General features: G+C 42.0%; 1 protein-coding gene across 1 annotated transcript in view; it reads left to right on the top strand.

Annotated features, from left to right (window-relative positions):
* VPS13D (vacuolar protein sorting 13 homolog D (S. cerevisiae)) overlaps positions 1-24,296 on the top strand; it is a 237,909-nt gene that overhangs the window by 167,477 nt on the left and 46,136 nt on the right. Inside the window, exons 64-65 of the mRNA XM_012662492.1 lie at positions 19,294-19,426; positions 22,547-22,742. Of these exons, the coding sequence (XP_012517946.1) occupies positions 19,294-19,426; positions 22,547-22,742 (329 nt within the window). The remainder of the gene's footprint in view (positions 1-19,293; positions 19,427-22,546; positions 22,743-24,296) is intronic.

Raw genomic sequence — 24,296 nt, 5'->3', positions numbered from 1 at the left:
AAAAAACAAAAACCAAATTAGGAAATTCCTCCACAATTAGATTTAGAGGGCAGTTGGTGAGACAGAGTAGAGATAAAACTTTGATGGACGCATAGTCTTTGGTTGATGCCAAAATTAATGTAACTTTGTTGGTTAAAATAAAATTTTAAAAATTTCTCTAAACGTTCATATGTTTATCTGTATGTTGTTGTTATAATTGTTGTCATCGGGTTCCTTCTAAAGTCTGGAGCTTTACTTTTTTTCTTTCTGAAAAGAGGAAAAGAATCTTTAGTACTGATTCCAACCCTTGGGAAGAAATGGCCGTGTGCCACTCCTCCCTGTGCATACTGCAAACACGGATGTGTTCGGTTGCCCACCGTCTCGCAAGCCTGAAAGAACGCGATGGCTTTGTACTTGCTTATAGGAACACTTTGATCTGAACCTTGTGCCTTTTCTGAATCCTCTTTCAAAAAGGAACTCACCGCGCTGCCTCTGGCTGCTGCAAACAAAATGACTTCCAAGCCGACTCAGTAGGTGATGGGAGTTTGCACAGTTGATTTCTTCACAGCTCAGTCGCCTTTTCTCTCCTGGCTTAGCATGGAAGCCTCGCGAAGGCTCATGCACATGTGCGTGGGTGCGCAGGCACCGCGGCAAAGTGAGCTGGGGGGTCTGGACGCTCCCTCCTGCCGGCGTTGCTGTGTAGTCGGCTTGGCTGAGGGCTGTCACTGTCAGGCCGACTCCTCGCCCACACTGTCCTCACTGGACTAGGTGCTCAAAACCTTTGCTTTTTGTCTTTTACTTTAATCTGGAACGCTTCAACCAAAACAGCCAACCAAACGGTGACTGAGCCCTGACCCTTCTTCAGGCCAGATGAAGTCGCAGTCCCTGATTGCACCATTTCTCTGTCTCACAGTCCTCATTTGGGTTCAAACCCTAAATCACACAGGGTAGCCCCTCCATAGCTGAAGTGTTTTGTCAGAGCGAGATTGCAAAGAGTTAATGCTTTTGCTTTTTCGGAAAGTTATCTGTGAAGAGTATTAGTTGTTTAATAAAGCGTGCCTGCCCTCCCGATGAACCCGCCAGTGACTCTGCAGCTGGGGTCATTCCAAGTTCACGCGGTGGACTTTTGACTGCCTTCTGTGTCTGTGAAAACAGTCGGCAGCTCCTGCGGGGATCATTCATTCAGGCCTGTAACACAAAACTATTGCCAGTGGGCACCTGCTGGGGCAGCTTCCCAGGAGGGCTGGGAGGGAAGATACCGAACTCTTCAGGCATCTGTGGAGATAAGAGCAGCAGGGAGTCTGCTGGGATCCCGCTAATCAGGCCTGCACCGAGACCCCACTGCCTGGCCAACAGGCTGGTGTCAGAATGTATTAGGGAGCCCTAATCAGGATAGGATGTGAGCTAATTAAAGGCCTTTTACACAGAGGAGGGAAGTGGGGGCGGGGGAGGGGGGAGAGGAGGAGGAGGAAGAAAGGTTTGGAGTGTATTCCCCAAATTTCCGGCACATTCTTTATTCCTCTGTTTTATTCTTCAAAACAGAAGAAAACCAATTAAAGAGTCTGAGCATTTGGTTATTTCTAACCTTAAATTGTCATTCATTCCGCCTGGTATTATATTGGTTTTAGCTATTTTTATATAATTACATATACCATCTAAGACATATTTTGCCACATTTTCTATGGAAAATCCTGTTCTTGAATTATGCAGGCCAACTGCTTGAATTTTGCCCTTTTCACCAAGTTTGACACATCCGGGCAGTGAGTACATACTTTTCGTGTGTTCTAGGTTTTCCCTCTTTGCTTGGAAAATCCACTTGCCAACTGTAGAGGGTATAACTGGGGGGATTAAATAAATCAGTACACAGCATGTGCTCTTAAAGTTTAGTTGAGGTGGTGATGGTAACGGCTTGGTGTTATGGTTTGAAATCTTGAGAATACTGGGTGGTGCTAGCATAGTACTACATCTTACAGTGATACCCACGTAAGGAAAAAAATTCATTTGAAAATGTTTGATTTTCTTGCTTTTTGTTTGTTTCTTTAGCCTGTATACTCCCCCCACACCCCAATAAGCAGTGAACTAACTTATTTATAGACCTTGGGTGCTTTTAAATCTGTGGTATTTTCTTAATCAGCCTGGTAATGATACATTTTTTGAAAGCAGTTTTGTTCACACACAAACCTAAGTCTTTATTATATTATTCTGATACATTTCACATAAGCTTGTCTGTGTGCAAAGAAACATTTAGATTAATCTCTTACTACATAGTAACAATCCTAGGAAATTCCAATCAAAAGCCAACAATCTGTTTCCTTCATTCTGGACTGTTGGCTATCTGGCTCTGTCTGTGTTCTGATAAGGAGTAACAACAATGTTAATTTTGTATTTCCTTGGCTTTTGTCTCACATAATCAAAGTTGACCAGGAGTCTTATCCACTGTCATGCAATTTGTGGCGTATGTAGTTACAATGGAGTAATTAGCTTGACCATGTGAAATGTGTTAGTGACTTTTTCCTATAAGCATTTAAAATGTTAATTATATTTATCTTTATTCTTCCGTATTGTTATACAGAAAGCATGCGTTAGACTGATACTGATTGTGCAGTTGAAGTAAGTTTTGAATGTAAACTAGTGGCTGAATGGATATCTTTAAAAATGATACCAGCTAATATTTTTTGACTGCTTCACCATGTGCCAGGTACTCTTCTGAGTCTTCAAACAAATTGACTTGTTTAATCCTCATAACAACCCTACAAAAGGCTAGTTTATAAATGAGGACATTGAAGCTCAGAGAAATTAAGAAACTTGCCCAAGGTTTTGAAGAGATCCAGGCTAAGAACCTGGATTCTCTGATTTTGAGCCCCTACCCTTAGCCCCAGTGCAAAAGCTGCTCTGTATCTAGTAGGCTTCATCCTTGAACCTCTCTGCAATATCATATTTGTGGGAATTAACCATGTAAGGCTGTATTCTCAAGGGGGCACAGAGAGTTTGAGTCACAGTTTAAAGTCATTTCCTCTAGTACCCTCTGTTGTATAATTAGCTCTTTTGTAGGTGCTATATCATCCAGGCCAAAGTGTGTGGCTAAAACCAAGAAATTGTTCTAACCCTGTCTGAGACACTTAGTGAAGAAGTTTTAACTTTGTTCTAGCTCCACACGCAGAGCTGACTAAATATAGGTTTATGTGCAAAAAGCATAACCTCATGTTAATAAATCCTATTTATCGTGTCTGTACAACAAGTTTACAACTGTATATGGACAGCTAGAAATACCAGGCTCTGTGCTACGCACAGGGGAAACAAACATGAACAAAACAAGGTCTTGTCGCCTTGGGGTCACCATCTAGCAGGAGAGAAGGCGATGCAATCACATGCCTGCAGGAAAGCGTTCCAAGTGCAAGGATGAAGTCCGCGGGGGTTCCAGTGGGGGCACTTAAGAAGAGGCAGACTTTGCTACCCAGAGCAAGGAAGGCCTCCACAGAGCGAGGAATGCTGGTGCTGGATTGTCAGGTCCAAGGAGGTGTTTGCCATGTGGACAAGAGATGGGTGGAGACAGGTGGAGGCACACAAGGAGCAGCCCCAGCAGGAAGGAGACTGGGGGTGTGCAATGGCAGGACCTGGGGAGGTGAGTCAGTGGCGCCAGAGCTGGGGGGGACAAGGGAGTGTGCCACTGGGTCATCTAGTCTAGTCAGGAAAAGTCTGGCCTACCATTTTACATCCCTTCATTTTCCCTCCTCCCCATACCACTTTTAAGTGAGTTTAAAGGGGAACCGAATGTTTTACTTTTTGAGCCTAGTATTGTCATGATCCAGCCACAAGCTGCATATATAAAATGTTAACTATTATTTTTTTGCAAGTATTTTTATGTGAGTAAAACAGTTATACCTTTCACAGAGAGGGCCAAAACAAACAAAACAACAGCCTCCTGCACCCTTGTGGGGGGAAACCCTGACTCACTTTTTATATAACTAGAGCTAAAACCAAACCAAATCATGGCCTGTTTGCAGTAGGTAGATTGCAAATTCACAAGCTGTTCTTTCTGGTCAGAATGACTCAGTCTAGTACTAAGTCATGGACTGCCTCTGGCATTTCCCATTAACCTAATATCTCCATCTAGACATAGCAGAAAATCACCCTCCCTGAAGGCCGGAGCAAACAAACTCCAAGGGTCCTTGTTACAGGAAAAGAAGGCCTTTAGACCTCACTTAAAACAACTGACTAGAAAGGCAGGAAGAAGGGAGGGAGCAGGTTCGTTCTTCAACTATGCTTTTCTGCATAATTTTGAACTCAGCAGATGAAGTGTTTGCTTGTTAATGATACTGCGTTATCATAGCCTGAATGGACTAAGACAGCATATAACACAGAATGCTGTTTCTTTAAAATTTTCTTGAGTTCTTGCCACATGGTTTATTTCTGTTTTCCATTGATCCTTCTCTGTTCAGTGGGGAAAGCAGAGGTCTGCACTCAGCACTCGCTGACCATGTGAAGATTGACATCTCACCTCTTCCTCTCTGGCAGAAGAATTATTATATAGTGAAAGATACTCTGTTTTTTGGAGAAAGTCAATTGATGTTGGGTGTTTGCACAGAAGAGCTGCCTGTGCTCTGAATCAGCACTGAAATTTTGAAAGGTGAAGAACTATTATTTGGCCATTTCCTGTGTGGCAGGCACAGTGCTAGGCACTTATACCTTTTTAACTAGTCTTCTCCGTTCTCCTTTCTGCCAGTTGCTCAAATACCTTGGAGCCATCCCTGACTCCCTTCTGTCATTCTGCATGGCCAGACCATCAGCAAGTCCTGTCAGCCGTACCAAAATTTGAACATATCACCCCACCCCCACTGCTATCTTGCTAGTCCGCATGATCATCTTTGGCCTGGTTGATTGTGGTAACCTTCTTCTTCCACCCATGTTTCCCCTTCTTGCTAGTCTCAGTACGGCAACTAGAGTGATCCTGTAAAACAAAACTCAGATTGTGTCATTCCTTGGCTCAGACCCCTCCAATGGCTTCCTGTTTCATTCGGCGTAGAAAACTCAAGTCTGTGTAGTGATTCACAAGGCCCACATGGTCGGCCTTCCCCATCCTTTGCTGACCTCCTCCCTACCCTGTCCTCATTCTCCACCCAGCTCGCCCTCACTGATTCCTTGCTGATTCTCAACCACCTCCCTCAAAACTTCTGCCTTGGAGTCTGCAGTAGCACTCTTCTCTTCCTGGAATGTTCTGTGGCCACATGGTTTTCCTCTGCCTTTTCTTTATCCAAATTTCACTTCCTCAGGGAGGCCCATCCCCCATCTAAAATTATAACCCCGCCCCCCAACAATACCTCTTATCCTCCTTCCCTGCCTGATTTTTTACTTAACATTTGTTACTGCTTTTATTTTGTTTATACTATTTATAGTCTGTGCAACTTTGAATGCAACTAGAATGTAAATCCCGTGAGGGCTGAAAGTTTTGTCTCTTTTGTTCACTGCTACATCCCCTTAGAACAATGTGTGGCACATTTTAGTGCTAAATAAGTTTTTGTTAATAGAAGGGAAAGAAGAAAAGAAGCAAGGAACAGACAGCCCCTAGAAGCTAGGCCTGCAGTCCCCAACCCCTGGGCCCGCCACAGAATGGTACCAGTCCGTGGCCTGTTAGGAACCGGGCCACACAGGAGGAGGTGAGTGGTGGGTGAGCAATCAAAGCTTCATCTGTATTTATAGCTGCTCCTCATCACTCCCCATCTTTATTTACCCCCACCCCACCCCCTACCCCTCTGTCCATGGAAAAATTGTCTTCCATGAAACCAATCCCTGGTGCCATAAAGGTTGGGACCGCTGAGTTAGGCATGATCTCAGTTTACACTGAGGCTCCTAGAAGTTGCCCAAGATCACACAGCTAATAAGTGAAGCCAGAATTTGAACCCAAATGTGTGACTCCCAAAGCTTCTCTGATTCCCACTTTACTATGCCGTTTTCTATGAATGTCTCACCCTCATTATATCTACAGTAAATATAGACTATGAATTTGTATACACATATATAGTAATATGAACACTTTAAAATGCTTTAAAGGGAATACTTTGCCAGAATCTCTTAGTCTCCTATATATCATCTGGCACTTAATATATAGAACAGATAAATAATTATCAGCAGAATCCTAAACCAGGTGCCCCTCAACATAAGAAAAGTTATTAGCACTCATAGCTAAAGAGGTAGCATTTGAAAAAGGAGCACATTTTTAGAAATACAGAATTTCAAGTTCAAACCATTGAACAGTCTTTTTGGTCATTTATTCCCAAAGCTATTCTGGGGCTTACTAGGGAGACTCACTCCGGTCAGGTGTACACCAGGCCTGTGCTAGGCCCTGTCCTTAGTACTGGGGACACAGTGGGGGACAAGACAGGCATGGTACCAAGCATACCTGCAACAAGCTTCACTCTCTTTTGACCTTAAAGGGCTACTGTCCATGAATCCCTACAGTAGGTGTAGTTTTTTGTGTGTTTTTAGGATCTCGAAAAAGAAAACAGTCCTCTAATTTTATTTTCTCATCTCGTTCTTTGAAGTTCTGAAGTTCATTTTAAATCCATCTTGCACTCTTCTTTTGCTAATTCAGAAAGTTTGTGACGCTTATCTGAAGATTCAAAAACATCCAGGGCAATGAATTCCTGTTTTACTTTCTGACCATATGTTAGACTTAACAGCAATTGTTAAGGTTCAAGATTCTCTAAAGTACTCCATTCTTGCCCATCAGCAAAGCCACAGGCACCCTGTAAAAAAAAAGTGATAGTTGTGCCATCCAGCTCAAGGAATTCTTTGTCTTATCTCCCACCTTTTGCCTTGAACTGTGCATGGTTTTTGTTGTCTGAAGGTTATTTTTTAAAATGAGTTCTGCCATTGGTGACTTGGTTAGAAAACAAGTTCCATAAACATTTTTTAAATTGTGGAAGAATCGATCAATAGGGTGTTGTGTAGTGTATGTACAGTTTAAAGAACAATGAAATGAACACCAGGACCCAGCACTCAGTTCAAAACAGTAGAATATACCAGTACTTTCCCTGATCACATCCCCTTGCTTCAGTTTATACCCTGAGGTAGTCACTGTCCTGAATATTTTGTTAATCAAGTCTTTCCTACGTACAGTTTTACCATATTTGTATGTTTCATTAAACAATGTATTTGTAGTATTACCTGTTTTGAACTTACATATAAAATCATACTGAATGTATTCTTTTGTGACCTTTCTTCACTCAACATTACAGTTTTTGAAATCCATCGATATTGATATACGTAGCTGTAGTTCATTCATTTTCTGCAATGTAGTATTCCATTGCCTGAATTTATCACAATTTATCTATTTTACTGTTAGACATTTGGACTGTTCCAGTGTTTTGCTAGTATTAACTGAGGTCGTTACAAACATTCTTGTTAATGTTTTCTGGAACACATGTATTAAGAGTCTCTTCATTATATACTGAAGATCAGAGTTACTTGGTCATATTCATTTGTCCATCTTTATTTTGTTTATTTTTTTCCTCGCTTCCCACACAATGGAGGGTCCTTACAACACTTCATGTCCATTTTTTCTCTCCTATCTTTTTTGCTATTGTTGTCATGTATTTTAGTTCTATGTATATAATGTTTAGCACTCACAAAACATTACATTTTTTTGTGTTAAGTAATTGATATTCATTTAGATCTATGCACACATTTATCCTGTCTGTTGTCATTCATTCTCTTCTTTTCTATCCACGCTTCCATCTGGGTCATTCTTCTTCTGCCAGGGAACTTCCTTTTGTCGGTCTTCTTCTGGCAATGAATTTTCTCAGATTTTTTTTCTGAAAACATCTTTATTTCACCTATATTTTTGAAAGATATTTTTACTAAGTTTAGAATTCTAGATTGGCAAATTTCTTTCAGCCCTTTAGTGTCATTCCGTTCTTGTTCCATCATTTCTCTTGAAACAGCTGTCAGTATTATTGTTCGTCCTCCAAACGTAACATCTTTTTTCCTTTAACTGCTTTTAAGATTTACTCTTTAGCTTTATGTTTTAATAATAATGTGCCTTGATATGATTCTCCTGCTTGGGATTTGTAGAGCTTCTTTAATTTGTAGTACTGTTTTTTGACAATTTTGGAAAATGCTTGGCCAGTGTCACTTTAAATATTTGCTTCTGCTCCTCTCCCTCCCTCCCTCCCTCCCTCTCTCTCTGTCTCTCTCTCTCTCTCTCTCTTCCTTCTATAGCTCCAATTACACAGAAATTGGGCCTTTTTACCATGTCTTATATGCCTCTCATGCTCTTTTTTGTATTTTATTATTATTATTATATAATAAATGTTCCTTTCCACGGAAATCTTTAGTAAAAGGCGAAAGATTTATACACTCTGAAGAGAAACCAGAGTGTCTTTTCTGTGTTTTTACCCCCTTGGTTTTTCTTCATGTTTTGATCTGGATATTTTCTGCTGACTTATTTTTCAGTTCACTAATCCTCTTTGGTGCTCTGTCTACTCTGCTGTTTCACCATTTATTAAAATCTTAATTTCAATTTTCTGGTAAAACTCCATCTTTTTATACATTTTTCTTTTGAAGATAGTAATCACACTACACTGGTAAGCGATTTTTTTTTCTTTTTCTTTTTTCCTTAGTTTTTAGTCATTTAGTCTCATTTTCTTACATATCTGGTAATTTTTGTTGACTGCTGGACATTGTATAGGAAAAACTTTAGAGGTTCTGGCTAATGTTTTTCTCCAGAGAGCATTTAATTTTCTTCTTTCCTTGTACCTCAGGTGCCCAGTGCTTTGGTTTTCCCCCATGTATACCTCCCTTGCAAAACCTGTTTTCTGAGCTTTCATTTGCAGTAGGGGCTAAATAACTTCAAGTATTTCCCAGAGGGACTTGTATTTCAGAAAGGATCAAAGCCTGATGCTTAAAGGGAAGAGTCCAGAGGAAGGATTTTTTTTACCCCCTCTGGATGGACAATGGAAGGATGGGGGGAGGTGGGGATGGTGTGTGTAGGGTAGAGAATAGAAAAGCTTCAATTCCTGAAATCATAACAGAGGCCTTAATGAAACTTAGTCCTAAAGGATCAGTTCTGTTTAGGCAGGAAAGTGGGCGAATCTTTTAGACAAAGGAGGATTAATTAGCTCTCTTTTAAGTAAAAAATATGTTGAACCAGAGCCCCCATTTTCCTATCTTTCTAGTAATTGAAGGTTGTCTCTTAAAAGCAACATAAGGCATCGGAATAGGCCCATTAAGTCGCCTTTGGAAAGTTCAGCTGTTGAGTTAAATGGACTGTGTTCTCTTCCTCATTCCAGGACTTTCCAGGCCTGAAATCTGTCAGCCGGGAAGTGGCTAATTCAGCCGGCTTTAAAATACCAGATCTGCAGGAAGTAGATGGGTGTGAATTCTTAATGTCCTCTCCCAGGTCACCCTCTGTGGGGTGGGGTTAAAAGATAGCAACAGTAAAAATGCCTGTGGAAAGACTACTGAGGAATACAAGGGCCAAGGGACATCCCAGTCAAAACCAGAGGTCCTGAGGAGCTATTGGGAAATAGCCAAACTGCAAGTTTATTTTTGTATTAGCCTATCTGCAAAGTGGGAACATTTGAATTCATTTTTAAAAGAACCTTCTGGCTGGGCGCGGTGGCTCACGCCTGTAATCCTAGCTCTCTGGGAGGCCAAGGCGGGCGGATTGTTTGAGCTCAGGAGTTCGAAACCAGCCTGAGCAAGAGCGAGACCCTGTCTCTACTAAAAATTAGAAAGACATTAATTGGACAACTAAAAATATATAGAAAAGATTAGCCGGGCATGGTGGCACATGCCTGTAGTCCCAGCTACTCGGGAGGCTGAGGCAGGAGGATTGCTTGAGCCCAGGAGTTTGAGGTTGCTGTGAGCTAGGATGACTCCACGGCACTCTACTCAGGGCAATAGAGTGAGACTGTGTCTCAAAAAAAAAAAAAAAAAAAAAAGAACCTTCTTTTGGCCTATACTTTGATAATGGATTCAAGCCAGGTCTCAGGAGAAGTGAGGCAGGACTAAAGTACCTTAGATCTGTGCTATCTCCCATTCCCATTCTACCCTCCCCCGACACACATTCAAAAGATGGGTCCAACTTCTCTGTTCTCCCAGATACTAACGAGTAGTTCCCAATTGGCGGTCTTACCTAGCTTCATCATACTTGCTTATAAATAACTTCCTTTGACATTACCTAGAAGTGAGTGTTAGCTTTGCATATGTAGCTTTCCCAAAATGCAGGCTGTATCTCACCAACCTCCATAAAAAGTCAATCAGTTGTTAGAAATGGTAGCTCAATTTCTACTGTGAATGGGCGTGTTACTCTTAGGTGGATGGTTCCGGGGTGTTTTGAATAGCAGAAGACTGGCAAAGGTGGAGAGAAGAATGAAGTCTGAACCAGATGAACTTTCAAGATCTAGTCCATCTTTCCTCCCAGCATGAACAGTACATGCTGGTAATGTAATCCAGTCTGGCGTAATGTGATCCACATAACGGACATGTACCAAGCCTCTGTTTCTCTGGGGCCTGTTTCAGATCATGAGAGTAATCATTTTGGGGAAAGGAAGAAATGGATCCGGGGATTGGGGCCTGACTCCTTTTTCTTTTCTGGGGATTTGCATGTAATTTTTCAGAAACTTGATTATTTATATACTTTTGTCAGCTGCTGTCCTTTGTCAGTTCCACTGCTTGGGAGAGGAAAGATATATGCCTGGTGTCTCTTTGATTTTCACTGGCATTTAGGAAGGAATTTTTCCATGGGGACAATAACAAAAATCATGGTTGGGTCCCTCCCTAGATTATGTAGCATCACATGTAGTTGGGCACTTAGCATACTTTTGCTGGAGATGATCATGATCTTTCCAGTTTCATCTGTAAAATGGACATAATAATACAGCCTGCCTCATAGGGTTGTTGCGAAGATTAAACTAATTAAATGACTTCATAGATGCCAGGGCCTTAGAACAATGCCTGGTGCATGGTAAATGCTGCTGACCAGTGTTTATAATTCCAGAAGTTACATGTGATCTTCAGTAACTGCAAGTTTGCCCATACCTGTTCTGTTCCATACTCACTTAAAACTTCATTTACTTAAAGAAACAGTTGGGAACAGATTTCTTTCTGAAAACCTCATCAAAATTATTTTAAACCCTTGGAAGCTTCCTAACTTCTGCAGCAAGAAGTTCAGTTTATACTGGTGCCCAGCATCTATGATTATTCACTCTGATGTCACCCACTTCCTTTCTTCCTGAGCTTTTGGCATTAAAGAGAATTTATCTATTCATTTGAAATACAAAGTACTTTGCAAGAATGGAGTCCTTGTGACTAGGAAGGAGGAGATAAGCTTGAGCTTCTTTTCTGTTGAGGAATGTCCTGTTTCATTTCTAAATTTCTGTATTTTGAGATTTTAGTCTATTTGTAATTGATGGATTTGTGCTTTGCTTTGTTCCAGAACAGGCATAAGGTGATTCCTGTAATTTAGGATGAGACATGCAGGATTCAGTGGGGGAGAAAGAGAGGGTGCAGGGAGAGCACTCATGAGAAGAAAGAGTAGGATTTGTAGTAATAACCCTTTGCTTTGTGTTCTTTCCCAAGTGCTTTCATATCCAAGATCTCAGTGGGTAACTCTGTGGGTAGTGTTCTCCCTGTTTTATATTACTAGATGAAGACGCAGATCCTAAGAGGGTGTATCTTTTGCTCATGTTCCCCCAGCTGAATCTAGTGGCAGAGTTGGCATCGGGACTCTGTTTTTCAAAGCCGGCGTGCTTTCCCTAGAGTTGAAATAATTTATCTGCCAAGTCAGGCATTATAATGTGACCACCACAGGGGGAATTTTTTCCTATGTCATAATCTAGCTGCTAGTTCAGTACCAAGACAGGAGATATTTATGTACATTGAAAAACCTTGTTAGGATGGCAAAACTGGAGCTCTGCCAGGGTCAAAAGGCTTATTACCTACAGCTAGCAGTAACTATGTGGAAACCCACCTTTGACTTCCTCTGCACGCTTCATGGGGTTTTCAGCAATGCACAAGTGGGGGCCTGGCACCCTCGACATGGTCACTTACCCCTTCTGTCAGGACAGCCGGCCGTGAGTCCTGGCCGGGGAAGGCAGGACACAATTTCATCCATAGCTGGGCTTGATGGTTTATCTTGCCTACATAATGCTTTATAGCTGGTGTAGAAAATCATGGGGAAAATAGGAATTGACTAAGCCCTCACTACTTGTCTGTTGTTGAAATTCAGTCGTCTTGATTCTACCTTTGTGCATCTTGCTTATTTCTGTGCCTTTAGCCTTATAGCAAATTCCAGCAATCCTTTTTAGAGAAAAAGCAAAGTCCTATTATGGGAGTGCTTCAAACCACTCTGGGCTTCTAGATTAATCTGAAACAACATCTGAGTTCATAACTGGGTCAGAGTTGCAGACTAGCAAGAGACTTCACCACCAATTCAACAGGTCTGTGTCTTGGGCTAGTTAAAACACTGTGACAGTCCTGAGGTCTGACTTCCTTGCATGTGTTTTGACCTTGTGTGCTGAGATAATTCTGGGTGGCTGTGGATAACTTTGTTTCTTAACTGAAAAGGAGTGTCTGTTGCCTGATAAGTGTTTATCCGTGAAATAGCAACATGGTGTATGTCTTAGGGTAGGAGAGCTTTTAGATCTCCACAGACCCCCACCGCCACCCCACCCCCCAAAAAGCAAGGTCATTGGCTTAGGCATGTTATTTGAGTAGAATGTCGATCCCAGCTTTAAAATGTCTTTACTGTTTTTATTCAGGGTCTCCTGTGTAGGTTCTTTTCCCTTTTTCTCTTTGCCTTAAGGGTTATACATAATCCATAACCAAGTAGAACTGAAAACAGACAAACCCACTCCACTTCTAGTGGATAGAAATCTGGAATCCAAAAATGCCTCTTTCTTGCCAAACCTCAACTTGTTCCATGCCTTTTTTTAAAAAAATTTTTTTAATATCTCTCCCCAGTTTCCCCACCCCATCATTATTTGGCTGAGTGAAGACTAGCTGTTTGGTTTGCCTTTTATCAATAATAGATATTCACTGATTTTTGAATCACATTTTCCCTTAACTCTTCCCTGTTTATAAGTATCACAAAAGGTTTCTTCAACATCAGGGCAAAATTCACACTCAGAATAATTTTTAACTGTGGATATTTTAACAACAGCAAAAAGAAGGAAATGGTGAAGACTTTAGTTTTCAAGTTACTTAGGTCTTACATGACTTGAGGGAGGTTTTCCTAGTAGCATACCAACAGAATTGAAAAATATTCTGAAGTTTAAGGCCCAAAACTGCTTCCAAGAAACTTGTAAAAAATGATGGCCAGATACTGCACCAAGCATTTTGCATTAATTATCTTCTTAACTCTTCAAAGCCATCCCTTTACAGTAGAAAGTATCAGTCTTTTGCGGATGGATGAACTGATGCTCAGGAAACTTAAGCAGGATGCATATTTAGTAAGTGACAGAGTAGGATTTGCCTTCTTTGCTCCTGCCTGTTTGACTACATTATAGCAGCCCCACAAATTTCATGTGAGCTTTACTTATAAACAAACATATAGTTTTTTCTGAATTTACGTGTTCAGGCATAGCTTATTGCAGGCAATGCTTGATAGAAATAGAGCTGAACTAGTAGCTGAGATTTGTAGCTATACCTTGTACAGATGGTCCCTGACATACAATGGTTCGACTTATGATTTTTCAACTTTATAATGGTGCAAGAGCTATATGCATTCAGTAGAAGCTGTACTTCAAATTTTGAATTTTGATCTTTTCCCAGCTAGTGATGTGATCTGATCCTCTATCATAATGCTGGGCAGTGGCAGTAGGCCATGCAATCCCAAGGGTAAACACCGGTGCTCTACAGTGCACCATGTTGCCAGGTGATTTTGCCCAACTATAGGCTAATGTAAGTGTTCTGAGCATGTTTAAATCAGGTAGGCTAAGCTATGATGTTCGGTGGGTTAGGTGTAGGAAATGTGTTTTCAACTTACAATATTTTCAATTTACTATGGGCTTATCCAGATGTAACCCCATCATAAGTCAAAGACATCTGTGCTTGGAAGCATATAAAACTTCTCCCCATGCTGTAGAGTCATGTCACTTCTCTCACTTTTCCTGTTGTGTGTGGTCACCATCTGTCCTGGTAACAAGGAAGACTTTGCTACCAGCAATTACTCAGTGGGGCAAGGATATTAAGAGGAAATTTCCATTAGGTAAATAACTGAAAGAAGAACCCAAGAGAAGGGGAGAAATTCAAGCCCTGGCTCCTATTACACTGGCCAAATACCTTTGGCATCCCATGCTTGCTGAATATCATAAAAGGGTCAGGAAAACTGATAGGACAGAACAGAAGGACACAGTGTGAATTTTTTCCCTTGCGCCATCCAGCATCTACTTGAATTTCGGTTTTATAAAATCAGCTTTTCAGAGCTGGGCACCAAACTGAGGCTAAAATGCAGTGTCTCCATTTGTATAGATAGTGGGATTATTTCTGGAAGGTGGGGTGTTGACGCACACTGTGTGTTAGCCATTCGGTAGAACTGGCGTCTTGAAGTACTTGTGAGATTTTTACCCCCTTGCTGAAAATATTGCTTTATAGAAGTTAATGATTTTGGACTGTGGCCAGAATTCACAAGTATGTCGTGTGTTTAAGCTACCTACAGGGAAGAAAGGGTAAAATCATTGTCTTTGTGAGTGTAATAGCAGATTTTCTGAAGGACATTCTGTTCCTTGGAACCTTTCATCTTAGCTAAGACAACATTCACTTGAAGCCTTAAGTATTTTGTGGACTTGAAATTGCAACAGAATGAACTAGGTTGATTTAAGTCTCTGTAAATGCTTCTTCTGGTGTTGAGGTATTGTTTATAACGCGCAGTTACAAATTATCGACACATTACCTTCCAGTTGCTAGTCGTTTTCCCATTTTGAGAGCCAAGCATGCACTCCCTGCTCTGGTGCTCTTATGTCCCTCTCCAGATAGCTTCCGCTCTACTGGGGGTGCACCATGCCAGACGCTTGTACTGTCTAATTAAACCCTTATTCCCATTCTGCATGTAAAGAACTTCACATTTAGATAACTCAATACTGTTTTTATTGAATGACTCATACGTATCAGGCTCTGTGCTACGTGCTTTACATGTATTGTCTAATCCTTATGGCATCCTTGTAGGTGATATTTTTAGCCCCATTTTGAAGATGAGGAAAATGGAGGCTCACACAGGTTAAGTGACCTGTCTGTGACCTCACAGCTGTTAAGTGTCACAGTCAGAATTTGAGCTCAGGTGTTGTTATGTTTCTGTTATGCCACATACATACCTCCCAACTGAGGTCTTGAAGAAAGGCAGGAACCACTTCTGATTTCTGAGTCTCAGTCTCCACCCTGGCACCCTGGCACACTGTGGGCACACTGTAGGGGCTCCGTACGTGTTGGATCACTTAGTTGGTTGACTGGATGCATAGCTGAATTGTACTTGCTCATATCCTGATGATTTTCAGCCTCTGGGATTCATTTCTCCTTCGTTTGAATAATCTGAGTATCTGCCTCCAGGATTCGTTTGTCACAAGACGGTTGGGAGGGGGGTGTGAAGGATGTCCCCGGCCAACCACTCCTATGCCATGATGGGTATCTAGTGGGTATCTCTGCTATATTTTGATGATCATCTTCAAAGTTGAGGACATGGATGAGATAACGTTTCCCTGTCTCAGAGAAGACCACGGCCAGAGGGCACCCATGCTGAGTGTTGCTGGAATCCGCTCCCTCTGCAACCCACGTGTCCTCACACTGTCTTTGTGTGAGATGGGTCTGATTTACCTTCCCTCTGAGGTGGGAAATGAGAGGTGGAATTAAGGCTAAGTGCTCCCACAGTCAAAGGCGGCTACATGCTTTGTGCTGGCCTGGGTTCAATACTCAGAATCCAGTGAACTGGCCCAAGGCCATGCGTTTGACCACTATACCTGTCATGTAGCTGGCTTTGTTTTAATTCCTGCAAAATGTCTCTCCTAGTAAAATCTGATTAACCTCCCATCAATATGGTTTGGTGAGATCACAGATTTCAACCCAAGTTTTCTGAGTTCTCAAAGCCGTAGTTCTAGGGAAGAAGACTTTTGTAATGGTTGACTGTTAACCAGTGACAAAGGACAAGTCCAGCTGGCTTGCACAAGTAATTTTTTATGGACAGAGAAGTGGGAATTCAGATGAAAGCCCTACAGTAAAGTAAGTTGAGTTAGGTGTAGGCACTTTTCTACAGCAAAAGTGAGGCAACTGAGAAGCACATGGAAGAATCCAGCATTTGGAGGAAAGAGTGGTCTCTTAGATCATCTCATCCCATCCTCCTTGGGTCAATGCCGTGTCACTGGACAGAGAACACCCAGGAGCCAGTCAGTGCAGGGGAGCTGGGGCTGCGCAGCAGACTCCACTGTAAATGAAGCTTTGACATGGGCTCACTCACAAACCTTGGATATTAAACTTGTTTAATTCACGGGGGGTTAGAAAACGAGAGAATAGTATTGAGCAGTTTGCCTAGATTATTCTCCCTTACTCTCTTAAGGGGGAAAGTATTATGGGAATTTTTAACTTCTTCTAGTCAGCTGCCAGAGATAGGGAAAAAGCACCTTAACATAATCTCTCTTCCAAGGAAGTCTCTCTTCTCAAGGGAAATAAGAGCTTGAGAGAAATGGGAAAGGTCTGAACAAGACCCTGAAAGTAGCTGGGGTGCTCCTGGGCCTCTGGGAGACACACAGGGCATGGACACACTTCACATGACCACGTTCTCGCTGCTTCTGAGGCAACGGGGAGAGGTGTCTTTGTCCAGACCCGGAGTGAAGAACTCTGCCAACCTGTGTGACTCCAGAGCATAGCAGGGGCTCTTGTTGACCTTTCTAAAACGAGGTCACATTTCCTCCCTCTGTGTCCCTGAGTCAGTACAGTTTGTGTTCCAGGTTCTTGTCGCTGGCTGTTTCACGTATGTTGTTACCTTCCCAGTGAGACTGTCCGCTCCTTGAGAGTAGGGTCCGAGGCTTTATTTGTTTGTATCCTCAGCAGTACCTAAATCTGTGTTGGGCCCAGAGTAAGTAAAGACATTCTGCCTTGGGTCATAGATCTACCGCACTTTCAGAGTTGGAAATCAGATTATAGAAATCATGAAGTTCAGCACTCTAATTTTATAGATGGTACGACTCCAAAAACTTACTTTGGAGGCTGGTACTTATCTGCTAGAAAGAGAGGGTTTTATTGTGTTAAACTGTAGTGCAAATGAGCATAATTCTAAAGCTTCGAAAGGCTTTTTTCAAAAGATGATGTGATTCAGCTCCTACCTGGACAGGTAGCCTCGGAAGAGGCTCAATTTTTGCTCTCAGAGGGATCTGCGAAGGCTCCTGTGGGGCAGCTCTTCCTCATTTATCTGACCGTCTTCCTCCTGCTTGCTGGGTTATCATGTTCTTCCTTGAACTAGTAGCTGACTAATAACAACAATAAGAATGCTAACTAGATGCCAGACCCTGAGCCGTTGTCTCTAATCTTTTCAGCCATATGACAAAGTAGGTACTATCGCCTTTCTCCAGATGCAGAGGGAGGCTCAGGCTCCTGTAGCTACCAGAATGATTGAGAGAGGGCTGGGGTCTGGTTCGGTCAGATGCCCCCAAGCTTGTAGCCTTTCCCCTACACTGTGGTGGCTCTTATTGGGGACTATAGCCCCTCCTACTTACGGGCTGGTTTTGCAACACCCCATGGTGTCTCCAGTTTCCTAAAGGAAGTTGTAAAATTAATTTTCATTAACTTTAATTCTCTTAATTAGACAGGGAGTGATGGGGAACGTATGACAAAAATCAAACAAATAATGATAGGGATTGCACCTCCAGAAAGGTCAATAATTACTGCCCCAGAGCGTAAAAGCATCTGGACGGAGTAGAAGGACTGAGTCTTCCCATAGCTTGCTCCAGGAGCCATTGCTTTACATGGAATTGCTGCTCCTTCCTGTAGTCCCTCTTCTGGGCCCAGAACTCACCTGTCACTGGTGTCAGGAAGCCTAAGGGCCAGGTACAGTGGCTCAGGCCTGTAATCCTAGCACTTTGGGAGGCTGAGGTGGGAGGATTGCTTGAACCCAGGAGTTTGAGACTGCAGTGAGCTATGATGACACCACAGCACTCTAGTTCAGGTAACAGAGCGAGACCCTGTCTCAAAAAAAAAAAAAGTATATATATAAAAAAGAGACCTAAGGACTAATGGTTTCCAGGGCAGATCCGATCTGTGTAGCACACACCACTACCCTCACTACTACCACCACCCGACCCCTAGCTTGCCAAACCAGAAAGAAACAGGCCCCCAGAAGGCTACCCAGTGTACTAGTCTTCCAGGCAGGCTGTTTGCCTTGAATCTTTCCACCGAGCTTTATATCTAAGTAACATTCCTGTGAGTTTTCTAAAAGGTTAGTCCTGGGTCATTGGCACTTAAACCACTTGTTTTGGTAGATCCTTCCTGAGAAGGTTAATTATATATTTGATATCCTTCTCTTTTTATGCCTGAATGATGAGGATAAGTACCCTGTGGTTTATTAACTGTCACTTTAAACCTTTTCAAATTGTCTTGTGACAAAACAGAGTTTTATGTCCCTTTTATCCAGCTTTGATGGATGAGACAGCTTTTCTGGTTGTCACATATGCCAGGATAAATAAAATCTCTCTGATTTGTGGGGGAGGATGGGTTTGCATTAAAGTCATGGGTTCAAGTCTTCTGCTTCCTATGAAAGGTGACCTAACCTGTTAATCTTTCCATCTACTTAATTTTTTTCTTTTGATAAATGGAGCTTGGCACCCAGTAGGCACTTGGTAATTGTTGAATGAATGAAAGATGGGATTAGGTGAGGAAGGTTGATCTCTCCAAACTTTTGATACCAAACCCTAAAGCAATAATATGACACATGTTCTGTTTTGAATCCCACTGATTCTTAGAGCGAAGAGCCTGTGTCTTTACTGTCATAGAATCCCGAAGTTCACCTTCCCCCCAAGGCCATTCCGTTTACCTTTAATTTATCAGTAAATTTGCAGTAGTATTGTGGAAAATAAATGTCATCAGGGATTTTTAGTGTTTGCTTTGCAAGTCTAGTGTCCCCACTGTAAGTGTTCCACAGTTTGTGTGTGTCCAGTGTTTTTGAGAACCACTCACCTGGGACAGACAGTATATGTAATTCAGCAATTAATCTCTCTCTCTAATCACTATTTACTGAATCCTGGCTAGGAGCAAGGGAAAGTATTTATTTAAAATAATTAAAATAGTGAAAATAGTACTGAGGCTTTGAAACTCTTCTGTTTTAATTCATTCCAGTTTGCAGGGACATTATCAGATGGCTTAGGGAAGACAATGGACAATCGGCATCAGTCAGAGCGGGAGTACATCAGATACCACGCAGCCACCAGTGGTGAGCACCTCGTAGCCGGCATCCATGGCCTGGCTCATGGTAAGTCACTTGATGTTGGGCTCTTCTGCCTCAGTCCTTCAGAGGTGCCTTTGCACCCTTCTGATTGCAAATATGAAAAAGAAAGCTGATAACAGAGGAAATCCTGGCTTGGTACTTTGGTGTACCTGATGGCCTTCCAGGCTCTCTTATTTTATCCTCCTTTCAACTAAAATGTGACAGCCTACGAGAACTCCTCATTCGCTTTCTGAATGTTGTGCACATTGCAGTTCCTTCCTGCTCTCTGGCTTCTCTTCCCAAAGTGTCATGAGGTGTACTCAACTGAACCTCTTAGAATTGGAAGGAACTGCTGCTTCAAGACTCTATCTTCTACTTACTGATCATTCCTTCCAAAGAAATTGAAATGAGAAATTGGCAGCCAGGTTTGTGGCCCAGATGTTTTTTAGTTTTGCATAAATGTGCATTCACCAAAATTATAAATCCATATATGTGCCTAAGAGATATTGGTGATGGCATGAATATGTTCAGTCTCTGAATTTGTTTGAATTCCAACTTTTAATAGTTTAATTCTGATTCATTTGCCTTTTGTTGCATTTTTCTCAACAACTTCTTAGTGTGGCATTCAAGGCTCTTGAAAATATAAACCTAGCCAATTCACAACCACCATCCCTGAGCCACGCTGCATTTCAGGCACACAAAGCTTTGTTCTGCTTCCTAAACACGCCTCCAAGTCCCTCCTCACTCACAGTCCTTCTGCCCTTTTCTCCTCTGCCTCACTTCCTAACCTATCAAAATCGTACTCAACCTATAAGTCCCAACTCAAATTACATTTCCCCAGATATGCTATCCCAGTTAGAATTAATGACAGGTGGAACACATGTGGCATTCTGGGTTGTATATGTCACCAGCTATGTATATCCTGTTCTCTGATAGATTGTGAATGCCAACAGAGCAGAAAGGCCATTTTGCATTCACCTTTATTCTTATATACCTCACATGACACCTGGCATGTAGCTCATGCATAGTGATGGTTAGCATCTTGAACTATTTGTACCAGATCCTTAGGAATCATCTAAAGCTATCTGAGTCATATCAAGACCAATCAGTCTTGATTATCTGCATTTGGAGGAAGAGGAAGGAATATAAATAATAAAAAATTATATTTCTATTTGTGCTTAGGACACAATGTTTAGGACAGGATTTTTGTCAACTTTCCCAGTGGTGTTTTGGATCAAAATGCCTTTGCTTTTCCTAAGGCTGCCCAACTGTAAAGGGAACCAAGGTGACATCAGGCTAGAAGTAAAATTTGGCTGAAAGTAATCTGTTTATGGACTTTAAGGTGACTGTTCGGCAATCATTTGGGTTAAAGATTTAATTATTCTTTTTGGTAATTGTAATGATGGTGCATCAAAATATTGGAGGACTTTCTTGGTGACTATAAAATGCTTTGCTATGTGTAATTGCCATCATCTGGCCAACATCCTTGGAGTATGAAGAGAGAGCTGTCCTCACTTTCTAGATGAACACACAAACGTGCTGAGAAAATGGATGATTTGTTGAAGGTTGCAAAATCACCTCCCACCAAGGATTATTCTGATAATATGTACAGCCTCTCCAGGAGCCAGTAGGCTCATCCAAAGAGAATCCATTGAGCTCTGAGTTATATGAAATCCATAGCCTAGAGTGAGATTATTCCCACGGGATGAAAAGACCTTTAAAAGACGAGGACCAGAATCCACTCAGTCCCCTTGGCTTAAAAACTAGGAGTTGTGCTCAGTTCTCTCTGTAGGCCCTGCTTGACCTGAACATTCAGTAATGTTCTGTCTCTCGGGTCCCAGTCTGAACTCCTGTACTGTGCATGCTCTGCCAAGAACTCAAAAGTTTGGGAAAGGGATGTTGACTTACTGGAGCAAATGGATCCAGAATCCAAAAGAAACGTGAATTGTTAGTACATTCTCACCCAAGGAGTTTCCTTTACCAATTTGTCTCACTAGAGCTGAAGAGTCTAGAGAGCTTCCTCACACCCCCTCTGTCAGAGGGTAAACATCCTGTGAGTGTCCCTGGCACAAGTCCTGGAAATGCTCCCCGGACAGGGCCTGCCTCTTCCCTGCAGTGCCTGTGACCTCTCCAGCCTTTGCCAACATCTGGCCTCTTCTGAAGTTCTTAAAGCCATTGCTGTCAACTTTCAAAATGTTTGAAATGTCTTTTTGACATGGGTTGGAACTGACTCCTTTGAGGGTCCTGGCTAGTTTTGGCAGCTTTTGGGGGTCCCCTTCATGAAGGCTTTATCATTTACTGTGATTGCCTATACCTGATTTCAGCAAAGCATGCAGTAGCTTTTACCCCATTTGAAATATTTGGTTGTGTTGGCAAATCACATAGTGTTCTTTGAAAACTGAAAACTTATACAGTCAGCTCTCTGTATCCATAGGTGCCGCAACCAAGGATTCAAAGAAGTATCAAAAATATTTGGGAAAAAAAAATTCACAAAGTTCCAAAAAGCAAAACTTGAATTTGCCATATGGGCCAAGTACTATGTTGAATGCACACAAATGAACTAATGTGTCAGCATTGTATTAGGTATTATAAGTAACCTAGAGATGATTTAGAGGCTACAGTAGGATGCGCATAGGTTATATGCAAATACTATGCCATTTTATACCAGGGACTTTAGCATTCTTAGATTTTGGTATCTGTGGAGAATTCTGGAACTAATCCCCTATAGATACTGAGGGATGACTGTATTTAGTTATCTTTTTGCCTTATGGTTCATGGGATCCCAACTTCTTCAAACTTTCACCAAGGGCCCCATTTTCAAGTCTTCTAGACTTAATCCTCTGTCTGTATCCTCTCTCAATTGACCATCTCTAGAATTGAAAAAATGGCCGCTGTTAACCTCTCAGCTTTTCTTTGATTTTCCTCAACTGGAGGACACTTTACTTGTGACTATTATGTAAATTATATCCTCTGATGCTAGACTTAATCGGCAAATCTGCTGGGTCCCCTGTCTTTGAGTTGGCCCTTCTGGGGACTGTCTTGCACAGAGATTAACAGAATGCCCTTAAGTTAGCATTCCAGGTGCATGGAAGTGAGGGGTTTGGCTTTAAATGCTTTTGCTTTTGTCCTCGGCCAGGTTACAATAGCCCTTGTCTTTTTCACTAGGTATCATTGGTGGATTGACCAGTGTTATAACCTCGACAGTGGAAGGTGTGAAAACAGAAGGGGGTGTCAGCGGTTTTATATCTGGCCTTGGGAAAGGGCTTGTTGGCACTGTAACCAAGCCAGTGGCAGGTGCCCTGGATTTTGCATCAGAAACAGCCCAGGCGGTGAGAGACACAGCCACACTCAGTGGCCCCAGGTCAGTGGTTGTGGGGGGAGTGGCTTTTGCAATTTCCAGCCTAGGTCTGCTGCTTCTCCTAATCCATAGTAATGTGTTTAATCATATACTTTCTGCCTTAGTTATGTGATTCTTAATTTGAGTACTTACAACAAAAATTTCTGATCGGCCTAATATAAATACATGAAAATGAGGTGCAGAAACCTGGCATGAATTTTTTCAGATATACCTCTAGTATATGATGTTATTTTTCTTCATAAGAGAGGTCGGAAATAGATTACATTGTTATAAACTCCCCTGTTCACAAAGCTGACTGTATCCCTACATACCTGTGAAGAAAACTAGTAGGTTATAGTGTGGGTTCTTGCTCTTAGGCCCCATGGTATAGTTCTAGAATCCCTGCAGTTGCAGTTTACCATGTGGGTCTGCTCCTTCTTAATTTGCCTTCTACTTGAAAGTACCAGCCAGTCCTCCAACCTCAAAGAAAACCTCCGCATCCCCCATGCAAGTTTGCAGTTCCACTGTGGGATGCTGTCTTATCTTTTTTTTTTTTTTTTTTAAGAGAGACAGTGTCTCATTATAATTGCCCAGGCTGGTCTCAAACTCCTGGCCTCAAGCAATCCTTCCGCCTGCGGAAGTGCTGGGATTACAGGCATGAGCCACCGCGCCCAACCTCTATCTTGTCTTGATACCAGCTGAGACTGGGAATCAGAGACAGCCCATATAGCTCCAAATCCCACCGAACCCAACCACTTTAACTTAGCTATTCGCTTTAGTGGCCTATTTTAGCCTCTTTTCCAGAGTGACTAATTGGGGAGTCTTATCAATGAGGGGTATAATGAATGTTACAGTTCCCAGCCAAGCTGGACTCTCCTTAAGCCCAAAAGGCTTTTTGCTGCTGCCTGGATAATAGATGTGCGCCCTTTCAGAATGCCTAGGGCCTGGGCCACGTCCACACCCTGTTGCTCCCTCAAATAGGATTTGAAGTGAAATCATCCCCAATTAAAGTGAATCCATTTGTCTGTCACCAGGAAACCTTACTGAAGACACATAACTGTGGGGGAAATGCTTAGATTGTAGACTGGAGCCACGCAATGTGTTTTGCCAGAATGTCTTCCATCTGGAAGCAGCTGCTTTTAAAAAAAGGAGCTGTAGAGTTTACTTTAGTTGAGTAACATTCTATTCTCAGATACAAAGCTAAAACAATCCTTGAGTATATTTTGAAGGCTTTATGAAGTTGTGTGGAGTGGCGGGCAGTCAGGAGACTTCAGAGGTTTTTCCAGTTAGTTTTTCCATTTCTGCTCAATACCCAAGAAGTCCATTTGCAGTACTTCATTAAGATAAAGACTTAATGAAGTATGATAAAGCAGAAGACCCCTGAGAGTTCTCAAAGGACTGTCCTTATTCTTGACATCTCAAAACGGCCAAGGAGTTGACTGATTTGTTTCAAAAAGGGTTTAAGGTATACATGTGTTAAAATTTGTAAAGATTATTTTGTGCTGTAAAGTTTAATCATGTCAACTAGAAAGAAATCACTTGAATTTTGTACATTGTCAGTTTGAAAGTCTTGATGAG

Source organism: Propithecus coquereli, unplaced genomic scaffold (assembly GCF_000956105.1).
Source record: "Propithecus coquereli isolate 6110/MARCELLA unplaced genomic scaffold, Pcoq_1.0 Scaffold77, whole genome shotgun sequence".
In the NCBI taxonomy this organism is placed as follows: Eukaryota; Metazoa; Chordata; class Mammalia; order Primates; family Indriidae; genus Propithecus; species Propithecus coquereli.
Note: the sequence above shows the minus strand (reverse complement) of the source record. Positions and strands in the feature narration are given on the sequence as shown.